Below are 22,738 nucleotides of genomic sequence, written 5' to 3'. Positions count from 1 at the left end.
TTTTATTTTGTTTTGTTTTGTTTTTTGAGATGGGGTTTCTCTGTAGCTTTAGAGCCAGGCTGACCTTGAACTCACAGAGATCTGCCTACCTCTGCCTCCCAAGTGCTGGGATTAAAGGCGTGTGCCACCACCGCCTAGCTGTCTGTATTTTTAACACTTAGTTATGACTAGGTGTGTCATAAAGGATTTGCTTCCTAAGGAAAGGTTTATTCCTTTCAGTAGTTTTTAACCGTATAGGGTCATTGACCACAGAGAAGCTGACTAGCTGTATACTCTCTCCATAGAATCAGGCATGTTAGAAACATGTACAAAGCTGGGCAGTGGTGGCACATGCCTTTATCCCAGCACTCGGGAGGCAAAGGCAGGCAGATCTCTGAGTTCCAGGACAGCCAATTCTACACAGAGAAACCCTGTCTCAAAACAACAACAACAAAAAAAGATGCACAATTTACTTTAAAGTTGTACTTTGACTATTGGTTAAAGATTCCTAGCTTAGAGCTGGAGAGATGAATCAGTGGTCAAGAGCATTTCCTGCTGTTGCAGAGGACCTAGGTTTGGTTCCCAGTACTACCCACATAGCAGTTCATCAAACATCTGTAACTCTGGTCCTAGGGGTTTGGACACCCACTTCTGGCCTCAGCAAGTATCAGGCATGTGAGTGGTGTACATATATACAGGCAGGCAAGACACTCATGCCTAAAATAAAATTAATCTTTAAAAAACTTTTTTTTTTTAAAGATTCCTAGCATAGGCTGAATGGGAGTTAAGATTGCTTCCTTTAGTATTTGTAAGATCAGGACCTTAGTTCTTTGAATGACTGATGTTTGTCTCAAATGTTTTATTTATTTAATCATTATACTTCTCTAATCTCTGAAAATGAAATCAATTGCAAAAATTCTTTTAAAATTTTTATATGATATTCTAATACTTCTAAGCTGATTAGAGCCTAAGTATATAAACAAGAGAAAAGGTATGTTTTAGCAACGGTTGATTTTTTTTTAATGCATGTAAAGAAATTTAAAACAAATTAATTTTCAGTTTATAAAATGACATTTGATTTCCTAATCTAGCAAACTCCAAGTTTTGGGATCTTGTTGCTTTGCTTTGTCTTATGTTGGGTTTGGTTTGTGTCTGTAGCTCCCTTAATTAAATTTTGGTCTGTATTTTTTGATATATTATTTCCTTTGTACTTCTTTCTGGTCAATAAAGTAATGCCAGCCATCTTTTTCCTTTATCCTTGACTTGTCAAATAATAAAGCCAAATAAGAGTTTGCTGAGCATAGTGGTTCCCTCCCACAACCCCAGCACTCACCTGTAATTGCACCATTTGTGAGTTAAAGGGAGAAGGATCACAAGTTCAGAGTTGTCCTTGGCTACATAGTTCGTTCAAAACCACCCTAGTTGTCATACACATGCACACAAAAGAGTCTGCTTTAATGTACACCTTTCCAGCAAACTTTTTCTTTGTTGTTTTTAAGCCAGAGCCTCCTAGAAATTTGGAATCTGAAACCCTCTAGTTTCTCAATAAACTATTCTTTTTCTCCTTCCCCTACAGGTACTGGAAAACTGGGTTTTTCTTTTGTGAGGATAACAGCTCTTATGGTGTCTTGCAATCGTTTGTGGGTGGGGACAGGAAACGGAGTCATTATCTCCATCCCATTGACAGAAAGTAAGTATATTTTAAAATAACTGTCACAAGTCAAAGAATTGCAAGAAATAGGGATGCCCATAATTCATAATTGAAGGAACTATTTAGATTTGGCAAATCTGTGACAATGCAGAAATCAGTTTACAAACTACGATATTACCTTATAAGTATCTGGACCAGTGTCCATATTTCAGCATTCTCACTTTGGAAGCTCTTCTTCTCAGGTCAGGAGTCAGCCCTATTTCACCTTTAAAGTAAAATGTCCATTTCTCTTCAGCTTTATTATACCAATATTCAGAAACACTACATTCCATTCATTGTAGTTTAACTCACTCTGGCTAATAGTTACGGCTATCCCATTTGTTGTATTTGAGATTTTTTTTTTTTACTTGTGGAAGTCTCAGGAGGTCACTGAGCCTTTCCTTATACTGAAGACAAGTTGCCTGTTTGAAAGGAATGTGCTTTATTATTTTGGAGAAAAAAATTGGAGCTTGTATGTTCTGCATATGACATTCCATTACACTGATCATCCATTAAGTGTTTTTGTGTTGCAAACTGCACGGGCAAGGAATAGTTTGGGGGAAGAAAGCACCTTAAGTCCATCAAATACATTATTAAATCCCCTTGTTCAGTGGAAGAGAAGAAAGAATACCAGAAGGTGGATTTGAAGCCCTTAAAGAATCTATGTTCTCAATATCTCCTTGTTTTGTACAGTTAGTTACAGGTCTACATATTCAGAGCCCTTCTTAAAACTTAAGACATTCTAAGATGTCTGGATTATCTTCTTGCCTTAAGAGAGAGTTGTATCTTAGCATAATTATTTAAAGGTGGTTTCTTTTGGGTAGACTATGAGAGAATTTTAGTATGCACTCCACATCATTTTTCTGTTATACTGGAATGACTTCATGAAATAATAAATGATTGTTTTTGAGTAGAGGCGTTTGTAGAGGCCTTGGCAAGCACATTACATTATCTGGTGTTCTGCCAGGTTGCTGTAATTCGGTAGGGCCACATAGAAGAAGCTGAGTGGCAGCTCACAGTAACGCTTCTCCTTCCTGTCGTGCACCTCCCCATGTCCCCTTTCCTCCTTTCTCACTTTAGCCGTAATCCTCCACCAGGGACGTTTACTGGGGCTGAGGGGTAAGTGCAGATCCGGAACCAAACTCTCCTTCCTGGCTTCTTGGAGCCACTGTGAGGCTATCTCCTCCTATCCTATCTAGAACACCCTCTTGAATGTTGTCCAGTGTCACCCACTTGCAGTCACTGCATTGCAGCAGGTGTTTTGTTTTGTTTTGTTTTACTTTAAACTTTTCTTACATAGCCACCAACTGCTCAGCAGCTTAGTCTATTGATCATCTTTTGTTGCAGCTAAACTTTCTTTCAGACTTGGTTTTCCTTCCAATAAAAACATGAAACATCTCTTAAAACTGTCATTAATCTACATTGTTTACTCTTGTTACCGATCATGTTTCTTTCATTCACTTACCCATGGAAGCAGGGGCATTTTGTAAGTCTGGCCATTCTATAGGACTCCAGCAAACTGTCAGCCTGGCATAAATGCAAGCTTCTTTGTGGTAATGCCTGGGTTCTTCAAAGCAAAGCTTCCCCACCCTTTCCCACGGCGAAAAAAATCAGAAGATAAACTGTAAACATCTTATTTAAGAACATACTTATGCACTTCAGTATATAATGCCTAGTTCCCTTTAATAAGGACTACAAAGCAAAACTAAATAGATTTGACTACCATTCAATTCTGTTTTGTTTACTATGATGGTTTCCCTCACGTTGATAGAAGCTTAGTTGTTGCTAGACTGGCAAAATCCCCTATTCCATTACTGAAGTACTTAAAAATAACTGGCATGCCGTATCTCTTTCCAGCTTTGCCTTGAGCTGGCGTTGCTGCACTTACGTTACCTCAACTGGCTGTAGCTCTTAGATAATATCATAAGAATTAACTAGTAACCTCTTACATCAGTACTGTTTTCTAGAAGAAAATACTTGGTATTTGGTTTTTCTGTTGCAGCAAATAAAACCTCAGGGGCTCCAGGTAATCGTCCTGGAAGTGTAATCCGTGTCTATGGTGATGAAAACAGTGATAAAGTGACTCCAGGGACGTTTATACCCTACTGTTCAATGGCACATGCACAGCTTTGTTTCCATGGACACCGGGATGCTGTGAAATTCTTTGTGGCAGTCCCAGGTGAGTTAGATTTTCTGTCGAGGCATCCATGTCATTGTGTCTGTCTTCCTGTGTTTTACCACCTTTCCAAACACTAACTATCGTTACCCACAATTTCAGGACAGTACGTAGGGAAGTTCTGTAATGGAGATGTGATTGGAGTAAAGTAGATTACTTGGCGTGATTTAGCAATCTCTCCCTACTCCCTAAAGCAGATATCTTGGGGTACTGCTTACTTTTGAAAATCAGTGGTAGCCGGGCGGTGGTGGCGCACGCCTTTAATCCCAGCACTTGGGAGGCAGAGGCAGGCAGATCTCTGTGAGTTCGAGACCAGCCTGGTCTACAAGAGCTAGTTCCAGGACAGGCTCCAAAACCACAGAGAAACCCTGTCTCAAAAAACCAAAAAAAAAAAAAAAAAGAAAAAGAAAAAAATCAGTGGTAATATTTTGTCACAGTGCATTAGTCAAAGTCATCATATGACTGTGTTCTGCTTGTTCCCAAAGACATGTGGTCTGAGATTTGACCGAAGGACAGCAGATTCTGAAAAGGAAAAAAAAGCATCTCACAATCAAAGATTTCTCTCTTTTTGTATTTTTTTATTGATATTTATTGAGCTCTACATTTTTCTCTGCTCCCCTCCCTGCCTTTTCCCTCCCCCCTTCAATCCTCCCCCAAGGTCCTCATGCTCCCAATTTACTCAGGAGATCTTGTCTTTTTCTACTTTCTAATTCCCATGTAGATTATATCTATATAAGTCTCTCTTAGTGTCCGCATTGTTGTCTAAGTTCTCTGGGATTGTAGTTTGTAGGCTGGCTTTCTTTGGTCAAAGCTTTCTTTATCCCTCTCTCACACACATGCACACACTACCCACAATTCTGGGGATTGGACATTGGCCCTCATACATGCTAGGCAAGCACTCTGCTTCTGAGCTTTCCCAGCCCACAAAGTTCTCCAAGAGGAATGTCTTGGAAATTGTTCAGTTGTTCATACCATGAATAATATGTAAAGGTTTCTCTCTCCCCTGCCATTTCATAATCAAAGGTTCTACCTTAGAATTTGAACTTTAGAACAAATGGATACTCAAACATTCTACCTTAGAGTTTGAACTTTAGAACACATGGCACATTTAGCAGCAATTTTATTTGCAAACTCTTAAGTTAAAAACAAGACAAACTTTTCGCCAGGCGGTGGTGGCGCACGCCTTTAATCCCAGGCAGAGGCAGGCGGATCTCTGTGAGTTCGAGACCAGCCTGGTCTACAAGAGCTAGTTCCAGGACAGCCAGGGCTACACAGAGAAACCCTGTCTCACCAAAAAAAAAAAAAAAAAAAAAAATTAACTGTAAAGGAAAGGGCATATATTTGAAATAGATTTGAAATATTATATTATGTTATTTTTCTGTTGCTGTTGTAAGAAAATACCGTGACCAAGACAACTTATAGAAAGAGTTCTAGAGGGTTAGGGACCATAACAGTAGGGACAATGTGACAGCAGGAAGCTGAGAAAATCTCAGCTTGTCTTTCTTTTTTTGAGACAGGGTTTCAGCTGCCCTGAGGTGGTATAGAATAGGCTGGGATTGAAGGCGTGTGGTACCGTGCTGCAGCCATGAAGCAGAGAGAAAGCTGAAAGAAGAGCAAAGCTATGGACTCTCCTTCCCTAGTGATGTACTTTCTCTAACAAGACTGCACCACCTTCCTAAACAGTGCCACTAGCTGGGAACCATGTGTTCAAATAACCTGACCTTATAAGCAACATTTTTCATTCAAACTACCACAAATATGTCAATTCTTAGGCTTAAGTGTAGATTTTCTGTCTTAAATCCCAAGGTATACCTTTAGGAGGGAAACTTTCTATTGCCCCTTAGATCAAAAAGTAGAACAATATAGTTTGGAGCAGGTAATTTAACATCCACCTTGCCATATATGTGTCTCACATTGGACTTTGAAGATCATCCGTTCCTGTTTACTATGAAGTTAGTTTACTCAAGATTTTTAAATTAATCTCTTAAAATTTCATTTAATGGTTTTCTGTTAATGTAAAGTCTCTGTTCCTAACACTGTATACTCAAGCGGGGGGGGGGGGAGGTTATCAATAAATATTTACCTTTTTATTTTTCTAACTTTAAAAAAATATTTATTTATTTATTTATTTATTTGTTATATATACAATATTCTGTCTGTGTGTATGTCTGCAGGCCAGAAGAGGGCACCAGACCTCATTACAGATGGTTGTGAGCCACCATGTGGTTGCCGGGAATTGAACTCAGGATCTTTGGAAGAGTAGGCAATGCTCTTAACCACTGAGTCATCTCTCCAGCCCCTTTTTTTAACTTTTGAGGCTGGCTTTTATTGCATCCTTGGAAGTCCTCAAACTCACTACATTGATCAGGCTGGCTTTCAACTCACAGAGATAATCCTGCCTCTGTTTCCTGAGCCCTTAACCGCAATCAGGACATTGTCCAGCTTAACTTTATTGAATTCAGATTTCGTTAGTCTACACTAAAACTCAAGACTGTCCTCCTGCCACACCCTTCCTAGTGCTGCAATTACAGGCATGAGTCAACCTTGTCTTTTGTTTAACTTCAAAAAGATAAAGAAAAAAATAACATCCCCTACCTGTGTCTGTGATAAGTAATATTCACTGTTTCCTTCCTGTACAAAATAGGTCAGGTCATTAACCCACAGAGTGGCAATGGCGGAACAGATCTAACAGCTGACAAAGCAGGGTCATCTGCACAGGAGCCCAGTAGCCAGACACCCTTGAAGTCTATGCTTGTCATCAGCGGGGGAGAAGGCTACATTGACTTCCGGATGGGTAAGTCTTTGGTTCTCGGAGGTCAGTTTCCACTGTGCTCTGTGAGTTGGGTTTTTACCCATAGTGAATAAGAAAGCACTCTGATAATGACTTCTAAGTTCTCTTTCAATATTTTACTTGAAGAGGGAATCACATGTTTTTCTGTCTATACATACATACTGTATATGTGTGTGTGTTTCTTTTTTTTTTTTTTTGGAGACAGGGTTTCTCTGTGGCTTTGGAGCCTGTCCTGGAACTAGCTCTTGTAGACCAGGCTGGTCTCGAACTCACAGAGATCCGCCTGCCTCTGCCTCCCGAGTGCTGGGATTAAAGGCGTGCGCCACCATCGCCCGGCACGTGTGTGTGTGTTTCTTTCATACCAGATGTATTCATTTGAAAGAGCCATTCTAAATTGCAAATGGCCATATATTAAGGTTTGACTGAAGAGCTGAAGAATTGTAATCATGAGGCTTTGAACAAATCTCTCCCAGGATCTGTTTTCTCACCCACAAAAGGAAGAAATAAAAATACTTAATAAAACATTGTTTATTTGTTCTCTTTCTCACCTTGTGCCTATCAGCCTTAAACTTAAGATGTGGAAACAAATCAGTCACTAGTCCCCTTTTAATAGATGATGATGATGATGATGATGATGATGATGATGATGATGATGATTAGTCATTTTGAGACAAGGTCTCTTTATTATGCTGTCCTGAAGCTGGCTCATGTAGACTAGGCCGGACCCAATCAAACTCAGAGTCCACCTGCCTCTGCCTCCCAAGCACTGGGACTAAAGGCATGTGCCACACCGGCCACCTCCTTCTGATGGGTTTTATAGAACAGTACAGAGCGAAGGTGGTTAACAAGTTCAGATGTTGCAAATGCTCTGGTGGAGAGTTGTCAGCTCTTCCCATGGTGAGAATATTGAAGAAGCAATGCTTGAACTGAGTCAGAATCAAATAGTGGTAGCCTGAAGGGTTGCATTGGGGCAGGAACTGATAAGAGTGAAGATTAGCAGCTCCTGGCTTTTTAAAAAAATGACTTAATTGAGGTGATTTTGTTTCATTTGCTTATTGTGTAAGGTTCATTGGTTTTTTTTTCAGTGTTGGGTATTGAAACCAATACTTTATACATTTTAAACAAACGCTTTAACACTGAGCATTTCCCCATCTTACTAAAGATCTAGAAAAGTAAAACCATCTTAGTTGAAGAAAATATTTTAAAAAGAGGAGAGCAGAGAGTACACATTTCTCTAGAAAGGAAGATAAGTTAAGGGAAAGTTTCATATACTGTATATATTTGTGGGTATTTAGACAGAAAGAAGGAAAAAAGAAACAAAGTATTTTCCTAAGTATCCCTTAGGTAGGGTTTCTATTGCTGTGAAGAGCAGGGCAGCTGTTATAAAGGAAGCAGCACTTAATTGGGACTGTTGTAGTTCAGAGGTTTAGTCCATTGTTGTCATGTGGGGAACAGATGTGACACTGCTGGACAAGGAGCCAAGAGGCAGAGAGAATAAACCACTGAGCCTGGCTTGAGCATCTGAAACCTCTAAGCCCACCCCCTCCAACAAGGCCACACCTCCAACTCTACTGGCTATGAATTTATGGGGGCCATTTTCATTCAGACCACCGTACCAAGTAAAGTTTGTGCTTATCCTTCAAGCACATTTAAAGCAGGACTTTAAATGAAGGAGCAATGCAGTTAGGTTTGGGTAGAAGGTATTTAGGTTCAAGACGAGATATGGAAATGCGTTAGAAAAAGGGAATATTTGAGTCCGCTGGTGATCACTCTCCACTGAGACAGAAGCAGCACAATGAGGAACTGTTAGCTGGTAGATGTGGAGAGTCCTGTGTTCACACAGAGCACTACTACCTAAATGGATGCAGCCTGAAGACAGAGAAGGAAAAAGAAGTACTGTCAAAATAGATGTTTGCCCACCACTAAGAAAGGCTTGTCTAATAAGAGTCTTAGTAATTTAATGATTTCTCAAACGCAAGTTATTAAATGCTTTTAGAGAATGTAATAAAGATGTCTATCAAGATAGAAAATGTAGTGTCTTAATCAGTGACGGTGTGCTACATGTGGTCAGTATAAATATATAATGTCAAACGCTCTTAGTGTACTTCTGTGGGGCCAGGGTATTAATGAAAAGTTTAGTGATTGCTGCCAGCAAGAACAGCAGAGTTTCAAAGCATTTAAAATAATTGACCACTGGCACAGGAGTGTTTTATGGAAAGGAATTGTAGGGACTCTCCTTAGGGTGATTTTTGTAGCTTTTTCTCGGAGTGTTGTGTGGCAGTTGGAATCATACTGAAGATATTCTAGTCAAATCTTTGCAGTTTTCCACCTCCGCTAAATGCTTTCCATTGCAGATTCTGAAAATAGCATACAAATTGCTTAGCCAGGTTTGGCAACCGCTCTAGCAATCCAGCCTGGAAAATACACTTGGGTGTTTTTGCTTTGTTGTTTTTTTTTTTGGGGGGGGGAGGTGTGTGTGCATGTGTGTGTGTTTTTAAGCAAACACCAGCTTTAATAGTCAATATATTGGTTTTAAAAACAAAACATGGTAACACACACCTTTACTATCAGCATCCTGGGAAGCAGAGGCAGGTAGAGCCTGGGCTGCATAGTGAGTTCTAGGACATCAGGGGTACAGAGTGAACCACTGTCTTAAAAGAACAAAACAATAACAACAGAAACACCTTGAATTCAATGTTGTTGTTCTTATTCATTTTAATAGTGTTTTCGTTGTTTTTTATTTGTTTGTTTGTGTTTCAAGACAGTGTTTCTCTGTGTAACAGCCCTGGCTGTCTCAGAACTCACTTTGTAGATCATGGTGAACTCACTGAGATCCACCTGCCTCTACCTCCCAAGTGCTGGGATTAAAGGCGTGCGCCACCACCACTGCCTCATTTTATGGTGTTTTAACAATAAGGAATTTATCAAAGCTATAAGGACTTAGGTTAAATTAAACAATTTAGGGATCCTGGGGAACAAGATATATTATGTTTTCAAAACAGCTCAGAGAGCAAGAAACCAGAAGCCTTTGTCTCAGCCACTTAGTCTTCACCATTGTAGTTTGCTTCTGTTGTTTTTTGAAATACGGTTTCATTGTGTAGCCCTGCTGGCTTGCAATTGACTGTCTAGACTAGGCTGACCTGGAACTCACTGAAGTTTTGCCCATCTTTGCTTACAGAGTGTCAGGATTAAAGGCAAACTCCACAAAACATGGCTCATTGTAAACTTTTTAAATTTAAGATCCAAACTTAGAGATGGCTCAGAGGTTAAGAGTGCTGATTGCACTTCCAGAGGTCTTGAGTTCAATTCCCAGTAACCACTTGGTGGCTCTCAGCCATCTATAGTGAGATATGGTGCCCTCTTTTGGCCTGCAGATGTACATGCAGGCAGAAAGCTGTATACATAGAAATCTTTAAAAAACAAACGTGGGCCTGGAGAAACAGCTCTGTAGTTAAGACCCCTGACTGCTCTTCCAAAGAACCTTCGTTTATTCCTGACACCCACATGGAGGTTTTCTCCAGTTCCATAGGCTCTGATGCCCTCTTCTGGCCTTTGGAGAGACTGACTTTTGACCTGAGCATGTTATCCATATTTTGCCTTTGTTGTGAAAAAGTCATCGCGGGGAGGGGAAAAGGAAAATTGCTTGCCTAGAAAAGTGCACATATTCAGTTACTCCCTTCCTCTATTTCTAGTCAGTGGTGCCATTTTCTTTTGCGAAAATCAAATGGGAACATTGCAAAATCCCAGTACATCAGTGGAATGTCTTTGTTTCTTAGTGTGCACATTTTTAGGATTCTGCTGAAGAATTAATTCATCCCACTAAACAAGTTGTCAGCTAGATTGTACCAGAATAACGTTGCTGTGCACAGCAGAGCTGACTACTGCAAGCTTATAGAGAGGAACAGCAGTGCCTGTTCAGTACTCAGTATCTCAGCTGGAGAACTGTACCCCTGATCTCCAAGAATCAGTACAACATCCTGGTCTTAGTATGTTCCATAGTTATTAAGCCTTCTTAATTTGAAATAAACAAGAGTAGAATATCTGTTTTGGACAAACACAGAACTAGATACATTCACTCTTTTTGTCTCCCATTTCTGTTATCATAGTGAACAGACATATTGTGATGACTGTCAGCATAGTATTGTGAACTAGCTTTCACGAATGAAAGGCAAAAGGAATTTCAGAAATCAGGAAGTGGTTTGAGTGAAGATTCAGATATTGGTATTTTTTTGTCATTATTACATTTAGCGTATATATAATATGGAGATGAGAGGGCAGTTTGCATGAGTAGGTTATCTCCTTCCACCGTGTGGTGACAAAGGTTTTTACCACTAAGCCATCTCACTGGCCCCTGACTCTTTTACTTTATATTTTTTCATTTTTGCATGCATGCGTGCCCTTTGAAGCTAGAAAAGGAAGTCAGATCCCTAGGAACTATAGTTGCAGATGATTTTGAGCTGCCCAACATGGGTGCTGGGAACCAAACTTGCTAGTCCTCCAGAAGACTAGCAAGTGCTCTTAATCATTTAGCCACCTCTCTAGCCCCCTGGTATTCTTTACTGTGTTCTCTGCACTAGAAGTCAAACAAATCATCTTCGTAGGCTACTGTGAGTCCAGTTCACATCATTCTGTATTTTCTGCTTCTAAGCTAACTTCAGTTTCCTTATGATCCATTAGGTGATGAAGGTGGAGAATCTGAACTTCTGGGAGAGGATCTTCCACTGGAACCTTCGGTCACCAAAGCAGAAAGGAGTCACCTGATAGTGTGGCAAGTGATGTGTGGCAATGAATGAGTCCATAAGAGACAGGCGGAGACGAGGAAGCTGCTTCTTCTGCATGATTTATTTTCCCTCCCCCCTTATTTAAATGCTCTTTTTGTGAAAGACGTTTCACCACACAATATTTGAGCATTTTTCCCCTGCTACCTTTATATTACAAAATCTGTCCTATGGTAACAATACAGAGGAGCGAGCTAGTTTACTGCACCAGTGTTAATAGGCAATTTCAGTATATCATGAACAAATCAAAGGATGTTTACTTTCTGCAAACTGGTGAATTACAGAAAGCAATCCAGATGTGGTTTGCTCTGCCACAGTCTAATGTCACTCACTTAATTGATAAGGTCACTTTTTAGCTGTCACTAATAATGGAACTAATGGAAAAGACTTAATAAATGAAACTGTACCATGAAGTACAAAGCATAGAGTTTTCCCCAGTGTATTATAGAAGTGACACACTAATAACAGATGGATTATCAGGATTTATCTAAATGTCCCAAGAGGGCTAAAAGCTAACTGTAAATTACTTTAACTTTCACTTTCAATTCTGACAAATCTTGTTTATATGGTATATAAAACTTTGTTTTCATCAGATTTGGTGGGGTTTTATATTAAAGAAATTAAGGTTACACTATTTAAATAAAATTTCTTGTTCCTATCTCACTAGAACTCTAAAGTTTATGAAGCCTGCTTCTCTGAATATTCTAATTTTTTAGATTGATTTCACCCCTTTTCATACTGACATTTAAGTAATGTATTATTTGAAGTTTAAGAACTATTCTGCGAAGTGTAGAGAGCACTTCAGTACTGGAAGATGTTCTCCAAGGAGGTTGTGTTATGTACTCTTGTCCTAGAGGATGGTGGTAGTTGATTCAGGTTTTTCCATGGAAAAAATGTACCTGTTAGCCAGATACTAGGCTGCTCTTACACTGTTAAGGAGGGGACACTGTGGTGACTGTGGAGTCAACCCAATTAGCTGACAGCAGAATGATTAGGAAAATTGATTTATTTTGTTCTGTATAAGACTACCAAGCAGCTAGTGTTTGCTTGGTATAAATAACGCTTCAGCGTTTGCATCCTTGTTGGTTTAAAATGGCATCTTCAAAGGGAAATGCTGTACAGCCAGCAAAGTCAGCATTAATCTTTTCATTCGTGGTATCCATTTGAAAAAGTGGGTTTAAATCTAATTTTAACTGATAACCTTTTGAGTTTTCAAAAACCGTGATCTATACGGTTTTTTCCTCTATCAAGGAAAATTCCTGAAATTCCTAAAATGTATGATTTACCATTTCTTACCCACTGCTACAAACAAAGTTAAACATAATTTTATGTGCTATTTTAAAAATAAAAACATACAGGAAACAGGTTCTTCAGTTTTCTTGGAAGGACCAGACCACTTCATAGACAAGATATCAAACACAAGTCTCTAATTGTCTAAGCATTCTTAAGTACCAAGGAACTCCAAGGAACTTTTTCCCCAGACTGTGACACAGAGATATCTGTAAAAAGTATACCAGTGATTTTTTTGCATATATGTGGTTAGGCTAGATCCTAAAACACATGAGACTTAATGTGCCTAGGAGGCTTTTGTATCAATAAGCACATTGGGCACACTTTAAAATTGTGGCCTGTATGTTTTAAAAGAAAAACACCTGTTTTGATAAAGCTGTATAGAGGATAATATGTTTGATCTACATATTATTTTTTCTTCAGAGCTGACCACTTTTCCACTTTGTTTGCTATATCTTTATTTTAAATATGAGTCATTTGAGGCAAATACTTAAAAAAGCATTATTAGCCTTTATTGGAAATGTTGTAAAAAAATTCATAAAGAGACACCAAAGTTTCTGGAACTTTTAATCCCACGAAGTCAGTGTCCTAGAGTCAGACACCCTTACCATTGTTCGGAAGCTCTTTACATGTTTGTGTGGTCCAGTGGAAACCAGGAAACCAGGAGCTAAAGAAGAAACATGCAAATGTGTTGGTACCCTGGTTAGAATTGTTTCTTTGAAACTTAGTGGGGTTGACTTCACTCACAGGCTGTAGGTGTGTGGTGATTTTAGCTAATGATCCCAAATCACCGTGGTCCTGTGGACTCACTTCAGGGACCGGAGAGAACAGATGCACTGCGCAGCTTGTTTTAAGGGCTGTGCTTGTATTGATAGTTTTGCTTCTCTTCTCCCCCCCCATAACATATATATTCTTGTGATGTTTATTTTGGTCAAGGGGGTAATCTTTGGAAGAAATACCAGAATGTAAGCTGTTCACAGGCAGTAAAGGAGTATAAACTGTCATAGCCTCTACAGGGCAGAGGAGGTTGAGTGCCTCTGGGCAGTCTCCCATGTAAAAATCTTAGAGGAAGAAGACAGAGTACTGAGAGTTCTCATTTTGTTACATCTGGGTTATATATGAAGGTGAACTATATGAAATTATCAATGCACAGTCATAGCTGGTCTATAAAAAGAACAGCAGCATATGTCTCAACCTGACACTAGGAATGCAGGTTAAAATCTCTAGGAGGCTAAAGGAAACTCTTTTCTAGAAAGTCAGTATTGAGACTATGTTTCTCTAACTGGTGTAGATCCAAACTGATAAAATAATAATGTATCTCTTACAAGTTGCCGCTTGCTGGGAGTGTAAAACGTTCCAGCACAGAGGGCGCAGCACACCTCTCTTCAGCTGGAATGTGTGTGAGTGGAAAGGTTACACTATGAGCTCAGTTGTAGCATTGTTCATCTCATGAATTTGAGAGGAGACTTAACATGCAGCCTTTGCAACAAAACAAAATGCCTCATATTAACCTAAAAAGAATGCGTGTCTTGCAAATGCCATGGAGATGGATATTTATTTCCTAGTAAGTATTATGACTATTACCAAAGGACTCAACCAGATTTAGGGTTCTTCTTAATTGATCATGTTGGGAAAGGGTTTGATGGTGTCCCATTTGGACGCATGGGAAGAGAAGGAAATAAATGTTGAAATCATAAATGCTTTTCTAACAGGGTTGTGCTATTCTGTAACACTAATTGTCTTTTTTCTCTTAAAAATGAAGTTTTATTAATAATTTTGTCATTTATTTCTCAATATTTGAATATGTTTTAACTGTTTATGTCCTAAATTTCTTTTTGTCCTAGACATCAGAACTTTACTTGCCTCATAAGATTGGGTTCTAGAGTGTCCCATATGCTGTCTCTTAGAGGCCGAGGCTTTGTTTCTCTGAGTAAAAAGCTCATTAGCAATGTAGTTATTTCAGTATTTATTTCTCTTACGGAATCCCTGGGATTCAGAATGTAACTTTGTACATGAAATATATATAAATATGTATATGAAACATGTGTGAGGTTCAGTGTGCTTTGTTTTGTTTTTTTCTTTCTTGGGCTCTAGACTTGGTTTTTATCAGATTGTCCAATAATATGTCCCATGAAACGTCATTTCTGAGAGCCAAGATTGTTCTTTGGCACTGGCTAAAAAGTGAGCAGTTTGACTCACACGGTACAGATGACACGTGGCAGTGGTCAGGAGGGCATTCAGTTGACAGGTAGGAGTGCTGAGTGAAACCTGCCCTCAGCCTCCTGCAGTTGATTACACCCAGTGTCAGGAGATATGTTGCAGTGTGGATTTTTTGTTTGTTTGTTTGTTTTGTTTTGTTTTTTGAGACAGAGTTTCTCTGTATAACTGCCTTGGCTGTAGACCAGGCTGGCCTCACTCTGTAGACCAGGCTGCCAGTGACTCTGAATTGCTGGAATTAAAGGCATGTGCCACCACCGCCTAGCTCGGTGTAGATTTTAATGACAGCAAAGGTCATCCATTGGGAGTGGGTTAAGGGGTATTGGAATATTTAGAATTAAAAATGTCTCAAAAAGACACTGAATTCAAATAACTGAGATTTTTGATTTTTTTGTCATGCTAAAAGCAACAAAATAGCTTCCACTCACAAAGATAAAACAGTTATGATCTGAGTTTAGGCCCTAAAAATATAGGAGGACAATATATACCCTGACTCTGGGATCAGAAATCTCAGCCATAAACTATAGTTCTCAGTCAGACCAGAAGAGGGAGCTATGTCCATGATTTGCTCTGGGAGCTACCATCCAGTAAGGTTTTGCCTTCTTTTGCCCATCTCAAGTTACCCAGGTGATTCTGATCTTCAGGCTGGTAACATTTACTTACAAGAACGAGAGCAGCCCAGCTGCAGTCCCAAACATCTTGTTTCCCAGGAGACAAAGCTTCATTCATCCCTGGCTGTTGTGCTCTTTGTGTGGTAACTGCGAGGTTACCCCCACCTCAGCTTCATAATCTTCCTTTTCTGATTCAGGCTTGGGCAGTTGAAAATTAGGGTACTGTAAACTTAGTGCCACCTTAAAGGGGTAAGTGATATTTCCTCTCATGAGCCTGTATTTGCTTGGTAAGACAATTTCTCTTAGTTTTCGTAGAAAGATGCTATTAGCCTTTTTTTGTTTGTTTGTCTGGTGCTTCTCTCTGTAGTCCTGAGTGTCCTAGAATTCGCTCTATAGACCAGGCTGGCCTCTGCCTCTCAAGTGCTGGGGTTAAAGACAAACACCACCACCGCCTGGCCCATTAGCTTTTCTTGTCATACCTAGGGTCATTTTCATATCATCTAGTCTTTCCAAGTGTGTGCCCATAAATTCACAAGTGATCTACGGAGAGCCCCTGTGGAGAGCATCACTGACCCCAGTGATCCAGAGGCCTGGCCATTGAAAATACCTTCCCTTTTGATAAACAGGTCTGACATATGAAAGGGTACCTCAGCAAATACTGAAACCAGTCTAACCAGACATGGAGGCTTCTGCACATGTAGGGTAAGACCTGCGTTAGAGTCCTGGTCCACTGGTTGCTCATTTATGACCCTCTAATAGTTATATAACTGCTGTGTGCCCTTGCTATAACACCCCATAATTCTTCACTTGCCAAATAAGGTAATGTGTACAGTGCAACACACCCTAACCCTGCAGGACATTCAGAAGCTAGCTTTCGGGGGTCCCAGAGGTCAGGTATGTAGATCAGTAAAATACCTTCAGGGAATATAAGTTGACAGGGAAAGCTGACTCAGAAATGGTGACATGTAATCAAGTATTGTGACTGTACATTCAAAGCAGGGGTTGAACACTTGAATGTTGTCCCCTTGAAATAAGAACATTTAGGGGCTGGAGAGATGGCTCAGTGGTTAAAGAGCATTGCCTGCTCTTCCAAAGGTCCTGAGTTTAATTCCCGACAACCACATGGTGGCTCACAAACATCTGTAATGAGGTCTGGTGCCCTCTTCTGGCCTGCAAGCATACACACAGACAATATTGTATACATAATAAATAAATTAATTAATTAATTAAAAAAAAGGACATTTGGCTGCAGGAACTCCCATCTGTTCATCAATGTTCTAAGGCTTTTGTGGTCCTAAGATTTAGGTGATTCCCAAAGAGGCAGCAGTACCTTGACCCTGTCAGAGACCTTTTCTTGTTGCTTTCCACCCCCAAAGGAAAAGGAGATTGATCCTGAAAATGAAACACAGGAAGACTGTTTTACATCTAAGAGCTAATTTAATTTCTATGAAGACAGACAGGAGCATGGAAATAGTGGTAAGGTTGACAATAACCATTGAAGCATACTTGATAACCTGTTGCTTATAATGCTTTATAAAAAACCAAGCTGAGCACTTACAAATGAGCAGAGAACAGACACAGAGCTTAGTAAAACAGTAACATCAGATGCACAACGGAGCGGGAAGTGGTGTCCAGGAGTCATCTGTGCTTTTGATAGGATGTAAAGCTTAGTGTTACTCTGCCCAAGCAAGAAGGCAAATTGCATCTTTTTGTGTTTTTCGAGACAGGGTTTCTCTGTAGCTTTGGAGCCTGTCCTGGCACTCTGTAGACCAGGCTGGCCTCGAACTCACAGTGATCCACCTGCCTCCCAAGTGCTGGGATTAAAGGTGTGTGCCACCACCACTGGGCCAAAATTGAATCTTTGGAGGTATTAGCAAGGCATCGCAGGTGCAGACAACCCAAAGTGGAGTAACTGTTCAGAAACTGGGTTTTCCTGTTAGCACCACAGGGATGGTCTCGAGATTCTTTGTTGCAACAACTCATGAGATCGTGCATTACTCAACAATCAGCAAGACACCTGTCCTTCCATGCAGCTGCTTGTTTCTTTTCCTACAGCCCTTCTCAAACAAGCCTGCCTGCCTTCTTTTACCTTTGGCTCATCCCAGACAAGGTCTGTGCTTTGAGTTCCAAGTTTGGGAGTGAATTTTCAGCTACTGGCCTTCCATGCTGTCTGGTTTAGTCTGCATCTGTGGAGGCAGGCGGGGGGAGGGGGTATGTGTGCTTCCTCCTTGGAGAAACCATCTAAGGTTCTTCACAAAGAACTAGGAGCAGCCACATAAAGCATTCTTCACCAAAAGCATGCTTTTCTGACTCTTGGGCTCTCGAGCACTTACATTTCCTGGGGGTCTTGGAGATGGAAAGAAACTGGGCAAGCATCAACACCAAGAGCAGCAACAACAGAGATGAACCTGAAATTCTTGACTTAGTTCAGCGCCTTTCCCACCAGGCTGCTGTGCTTTCTCACTGCCTTGGATCTCCTCATCCCTTCACTAGGGGCAGAAAAATACCTTGTCAGCTCCACCAAGGCAGCCTATAGCCTAGAAGTCCAGGAGACACAAACTGGGACTGCTGCTGAAGTTGCAGGTTTTGAGATGGGTAAGAGAAGCATCAGTCTAAGGGTTTTTGAAAACGTCCACACCATAATTTCTGTTCTTTGAAGTTGCAGAGGAATTTCTGCTGCCGCCTCTGAGCAAGCTAAAGGAAATGTCATGGAATCAGCTTAGTGAGTTGCTTCAATGGACACTTCGTCCAAGCCAATAATAAATAGGACTTACATAACTCAGTAGGTCACAGCACTAACTAAGCCCATTATAGGCCATCAATCCACATCTATTTCCTGGCTTTTATAGCTGCTGCTGGAAAAGAAAGGAGGGGGTAAGGATTAGAGGGAGAACATCTGTGTGCCCAGAATAAACCTCCAAGGCTGCACACCCCTCTCCTCTCTACACTCCCTCCTCGGCTTACTCTCAGGGACCTGCTAGTCCACTGCACCTGCCCCCTCCCAAGCTGTTCTGTGTGACCACTGCTTTAGCCTGGTGCTTTTCTCTCTGAGTCTTGATTTCCATTCTAAAACAACAGTGCTGGGCCAGGTGGCTTCATAGGATAGCTTTCTGCCCCAGGATTCTCAGCAACAGGAGTACATATAGGTTTGGGGAGTGGGGGGGGGGGGGCAGGTCTCTCCACCATCTGTGACTAGCGTCAGTTATGTATAAGGAAAAACACAAGCAAATGTCACTGAAGGCTGGCACAGGTGAGGTTCTGACTATGAGACCCATGGAGAGAGACAAGCTTGACCAACACTCCCCATCCAGGATGCTGACCCAGGAGAGGATCAGAGGGTGGAGACTGCGGAGTAAGCAGGAACTGCAGGTGAAGCACTTGCAGCCTCCCTGAGGTCTGGGCACAGTTCAGCCAAATGAGAGCTTGCCTGAGCCACACATCTACCTAAAGCAGGCACAGGCCTGAAGGATGGGGCACCTCAGCAGTGGTGACTGCCAGCTTCTAACTTGGGGAGCTTAATACTTCCGAGGATTCACTTCTACTCCAGAAGGGTGGACACGAATGCCCCGAACTCCAGCTGAAGTGCTCCTAGGGAGGTAGCATCGTGCACAGCACTGCAGTGTAGACCCCACCAGCTGACGTGGCTAGACAGCACTGGTAAGGAAAGGGAAGAGCAGGCAAAGTTGCCTTGGGAAGAGCTGGGGAGGGGCTGCATTAGCCAGGGAGTTGAGGGTTCATGCAAAGACCCTTGTCAAGCAGCAGTCAAATTCCCAGCCCTTCTTTGGGGCGTCCTGGCCCAGTACAGGAATGCCAGAAATATCCTTTGGGCAGGAAGGCCAGGCCATCACTGCTCCTCCCCAATTCTGGGGCTCAAACAATAGACAAATGCTAAAAGGTGAGGGTGACCTGCTGGGTAGTGGGGCAGGCTGGCAGCCATGCCCCTCCCCTCCCCAGAGTGGCAACATAGTGGAAGGGAAGATAAACATTGATTGCCGTGGAGCAGGAAGGGATTTCCAGGAGATGAACATGATCCCAAAAAGAGGTGGCTGCTGTTGGCTGAGATTTCTGTCCTGCCCAGTTCCACAGCCTTTCAGTCCCAAAGAAACACACAGAGGTCTACATTAATTATAAACTGGTTGGCCTAGTAGCTCAGGCTTTCTTTTCAACTAATTCTTACATCTTAAATTAACCCATAATTCTTGTCTGTTTAGCCACATGGCTTGGTACCTTTATCAGCAAGACATTCTCATCTTGCTTCCTCTGTGTCTGGATGATGACTTCAGACTGAGCCTTTCCTCTTCCTAGAATTTTTCTGTTCTGCTCACCCTGCCTATACTTCCTGCCTGGCTACTGGCCAATCAATGCTTTATTAAACTAATAGAAGACAATTGTCCCACAGCAGGCTCCTGAGGCAAGTGGTGGCTTTTACGTGGCCCCGATCCCTCAGGGCCTCACCTCCACTTAGGAACTCAGAGGACTCCTTCCTGCAGGGCTAGACTCTGCCACCATTGCTGCATCTCCTGGAAATCCATCTGCCTGAGCTTCTCAGAGTACAGTTGGGGTCCTGAGCCAGGCCCAGTGCCACTATCCAATAGCTTGACACCATGACGGGGAAAGTTGTATCCTCTGTTAAGATGAGACAGAGGGTGGGCATGTTTGTGTGTCTTCTGCCCTATAAGGTAATCAGTGCCAGATGGAATCTCAGAGTCTCTTGTTGTCAGTTACCTTGAGCAGATACTTGGATAATGTGAGAAGCCCTAATGGCAGAGCTCTAGGGGTCAGGGGAAGAAGTTCCATTTGGGAACACTAACCAGTCCCAGAGAGAAGGCAGTAGTTATTATATAGGAATGGTGTTTGTAGAGGCTGAAGAAGAACATGTGACCCATTAGGCCAAGTGGCAGAAGCTTCCTGGCCCTGCCAAGCTGTTTCTGCTTCTCTGCAAGTCCATCTCCCCCTGGGGTTGAAGGTAGGTTCTGAAGAGAGCTGAGAGAGCTATCTTGCTCTTCACTTCCCTCATCTTTCCCCTCATGAATTCAGCAAGGACTACATGCAAATCCGGTGGACACAAGGCTCAAGAAACCGGATTGTGAGTGACCTTCCAGGGCCTATTTGTCCTTGTTGAAAGAGTGGAGAAGTCAGCAAAGACTATTCTAAAAAGTTTCCCAGGCTGGGCAGGGGGACAAGAACATTGAGATCATTACAAAGACTGTGTCCATCAGCTGGTCGTCCTGTGCCCTGGTCTGACCTGAGCACTAAAAGGCTGCATAACAACGTCTTTGTCCTGACCCACTAAAAACATCTAGCAGTCCCCACTCCCCAGTTACGACAACAGAAACTCTCTCTAGGTGCTCTAAATGGTCCCTGGGAACAAAAGCATCCATTTCAGAAGCAGGGTGTTAGAAGACAGGTGACTGAGGACTCTAGGACCCATCCTCCTCTTTCCACCTGATGCTCTTTTATCATTATTATTATTATTATAACTATTATTAGTGTATTGCCATGGGTGTTGTGTCCCTGTTATGAGCTGCCATATATAGGTGCTGAGAATTGAACCCAGGTCCTCTGGAAGAGCAGTCAGTGTTCTTAACTTCTGAGCTATCTCTGCAGGCCACCTGATTTTTTTTTTTTTTTTTTTTTTTTTTGTTTTATGAGACAGGGTTTCTCTGTGTAGCTTTGGCGCCCGTCCTGGAACTCACTCTGTAGACCAGGCTGGCCTTGAACTCACAGAGATCTGCTTCTGCCCTCCCAAGTGCTAGGATTAAAGGCATGTGCCACCACCGCCAGGTGCCACCTGATGATCTTGCTGTGGCCTCTTCAGGGGTAAAAGTCCCCTTTGGGGATCTGGTAATGATTTTAACCCTCTTCCCAGGATGTGGCTCTTACCATTCATTTGAAGGGAACATGGGTAATCCAGGTCCTTATCCACAGGGTGAATGAAAGAAACCTCTGCCCATGGGGACCCAGAACTGGTCAGCAGCAAGCTGTGTCAGCCACCTGACTCTAAAAGTTACGTGGACACTGGTGTAGGAGTGACAGGGACAATAGGAGTACAGGGGAAGACCCCTACCCGTTTGGACATCTGACTTGAGGCCATGCCCCTCAGGCACACCCTCGCTTAGAACCTTGCAGATGGGTTGCCCTGACTCAGACTGCTGTGTGTGGCCTGTGACTGTCACATCGCAGAATTATTTCCTGTAGCTAAATGACCTCAACACCTGCCAGGTGTACCTGTGCCTGAAGGCAGGGGATGGGCCTAGTGAACTCAGAGGCAGTCTTCAGTTCAGGGTTCTGGAACGGAATGGTGGGGGAGGGAGAAACAGTAGAACTAGCAGGAATCTTTGGGGTCTGTGGATAGCTCTGCAGTGTATTGTCAAGACACTTCATGTTTAACACCTCTGTTAGTTCCTACCCTGGCTCTCTGGGCCTGTTTCCTTGTAAAGTGTAGGCTTTGGGAGACATGATGTATAAAATCCTCCCTTGTCTGGGAACTTAGATGATAGGGCTTTTGGGGTCCTTTCTGTCAGTTGAGTCACACATTACCCTATAAAATGATTATTCTCGCTAGGTTATAGCCCAGAAGGCTGAGACTTGCCCCAAGACACAAAGTCAGCAGGTGGTGGGTCATGTGATCAGGCCTGGCCTCTGGGTGGCGCTGTTGAGCGCGCCAGCGGCTCTGCAAAAGACCAACTAACCAGAGGAGGGAACGGCAGGGCAGGTGCCCAGTCCAGAGAGGAGGGGTTGAAGATGACAAGGTTTGGAGCTCCAGGGACTGGGTGGTGGCAGTGCTATTAATGGAAACAGGGAAGTCCGGAGGAGGAGCAGGATTGGGGCCAGGAGATGATGAGTTCATCCTTAGACATGCTGACCCTGATCTGCTAACAGTGGGATATTTCAGCTGAGGTCTAGCCACAATTCAGTGAGGAAAAATTAAGACCTGGTAAATATCCCTGACCAAAGCCAAATCCCCAAGCTACTCCTGCTGTGTCCAAGGTTCCCTGGCCTGGGGCTGAGGCTGCAGTGTTTGAATGGTAGCCGCCTAGGCCCAAATTGAAGTCATGCTCTGGCCGCTGGGGGTCACCACTTTGCAAAGACTTGGTGGAGCTGCCGAGGCATGCCCACCGGATGGACAACCTAGAAGAGGGTTTAGAGCCAGGATCCCCTTCACAGGAGACAGAGGGCTGTCCCCAAGAGTCTGATTAACCTTCT

The 22,738-nt window shown here is 42.2% G+C and overlaps 1 protein-coding gene across 14 annotated transcripts in view; it reads left to right on the top strand.

The window, feature by feature from the left end:
- Spag9 (sperm associated antigen 9) overlaps positions 1–14,745 on the top strand; it is a 126,546-nt gene extending 111,801 nt beyond the window's left edge. For 8 of the 14 annotated variants that reach the window (XM_041665211.1, XM_041665209.1, XM_041665205.1 and 5 more), the window contains 5 exons: positions 1,556–1,669; positions 2,750–2,788; positions 3,672–3,848; positions 6,490–6,639; positions 11,314–14,745. In XM_041665211.1, coding sequence (XP_041521145.1) covers positions 1,556–1,669; positions 2,750–2,788; positions 3,672–3,848; positions 6,490–6,639; positions 11,314–11,429 — 596 coding nt within the window. In that variant the 3' untranslated portion in view covers positions 11,430–14,745. The remainder of the gene's footprint in view (positions 1–1,555; positions 1,670–2,749; positions 2,789–3,671; positions 3,849–6,489; positions 6,640–11,313) is intronic. The other 6 variants (XM_041665213.1, XM_041665212.1, XM_041665210.1 and 3 more) reach the window with 1 other exon arrangement.
- Positions 14,746–22,738: the final 7,993 nt, after the last annotated feature.

The sequence above is a fragment of the Microtus oregoni genome, unplaced genomic scaffold (assembly GCF_018167655.1).
Source record: "Microtus oregoni isolate MIOR12 unplaced genomic scaffold, Mior012 000015F_ref0000493, whole genome shotgun sequence".
NCBI lineage: Eukaryota > Metazoa > Chordata > Mammalia > Rodentia > Cricetidae > Microtus > Microtus oregoni.
This window is presented reverse-complemented; position numbering and strand designations above follow the sequence as displayed.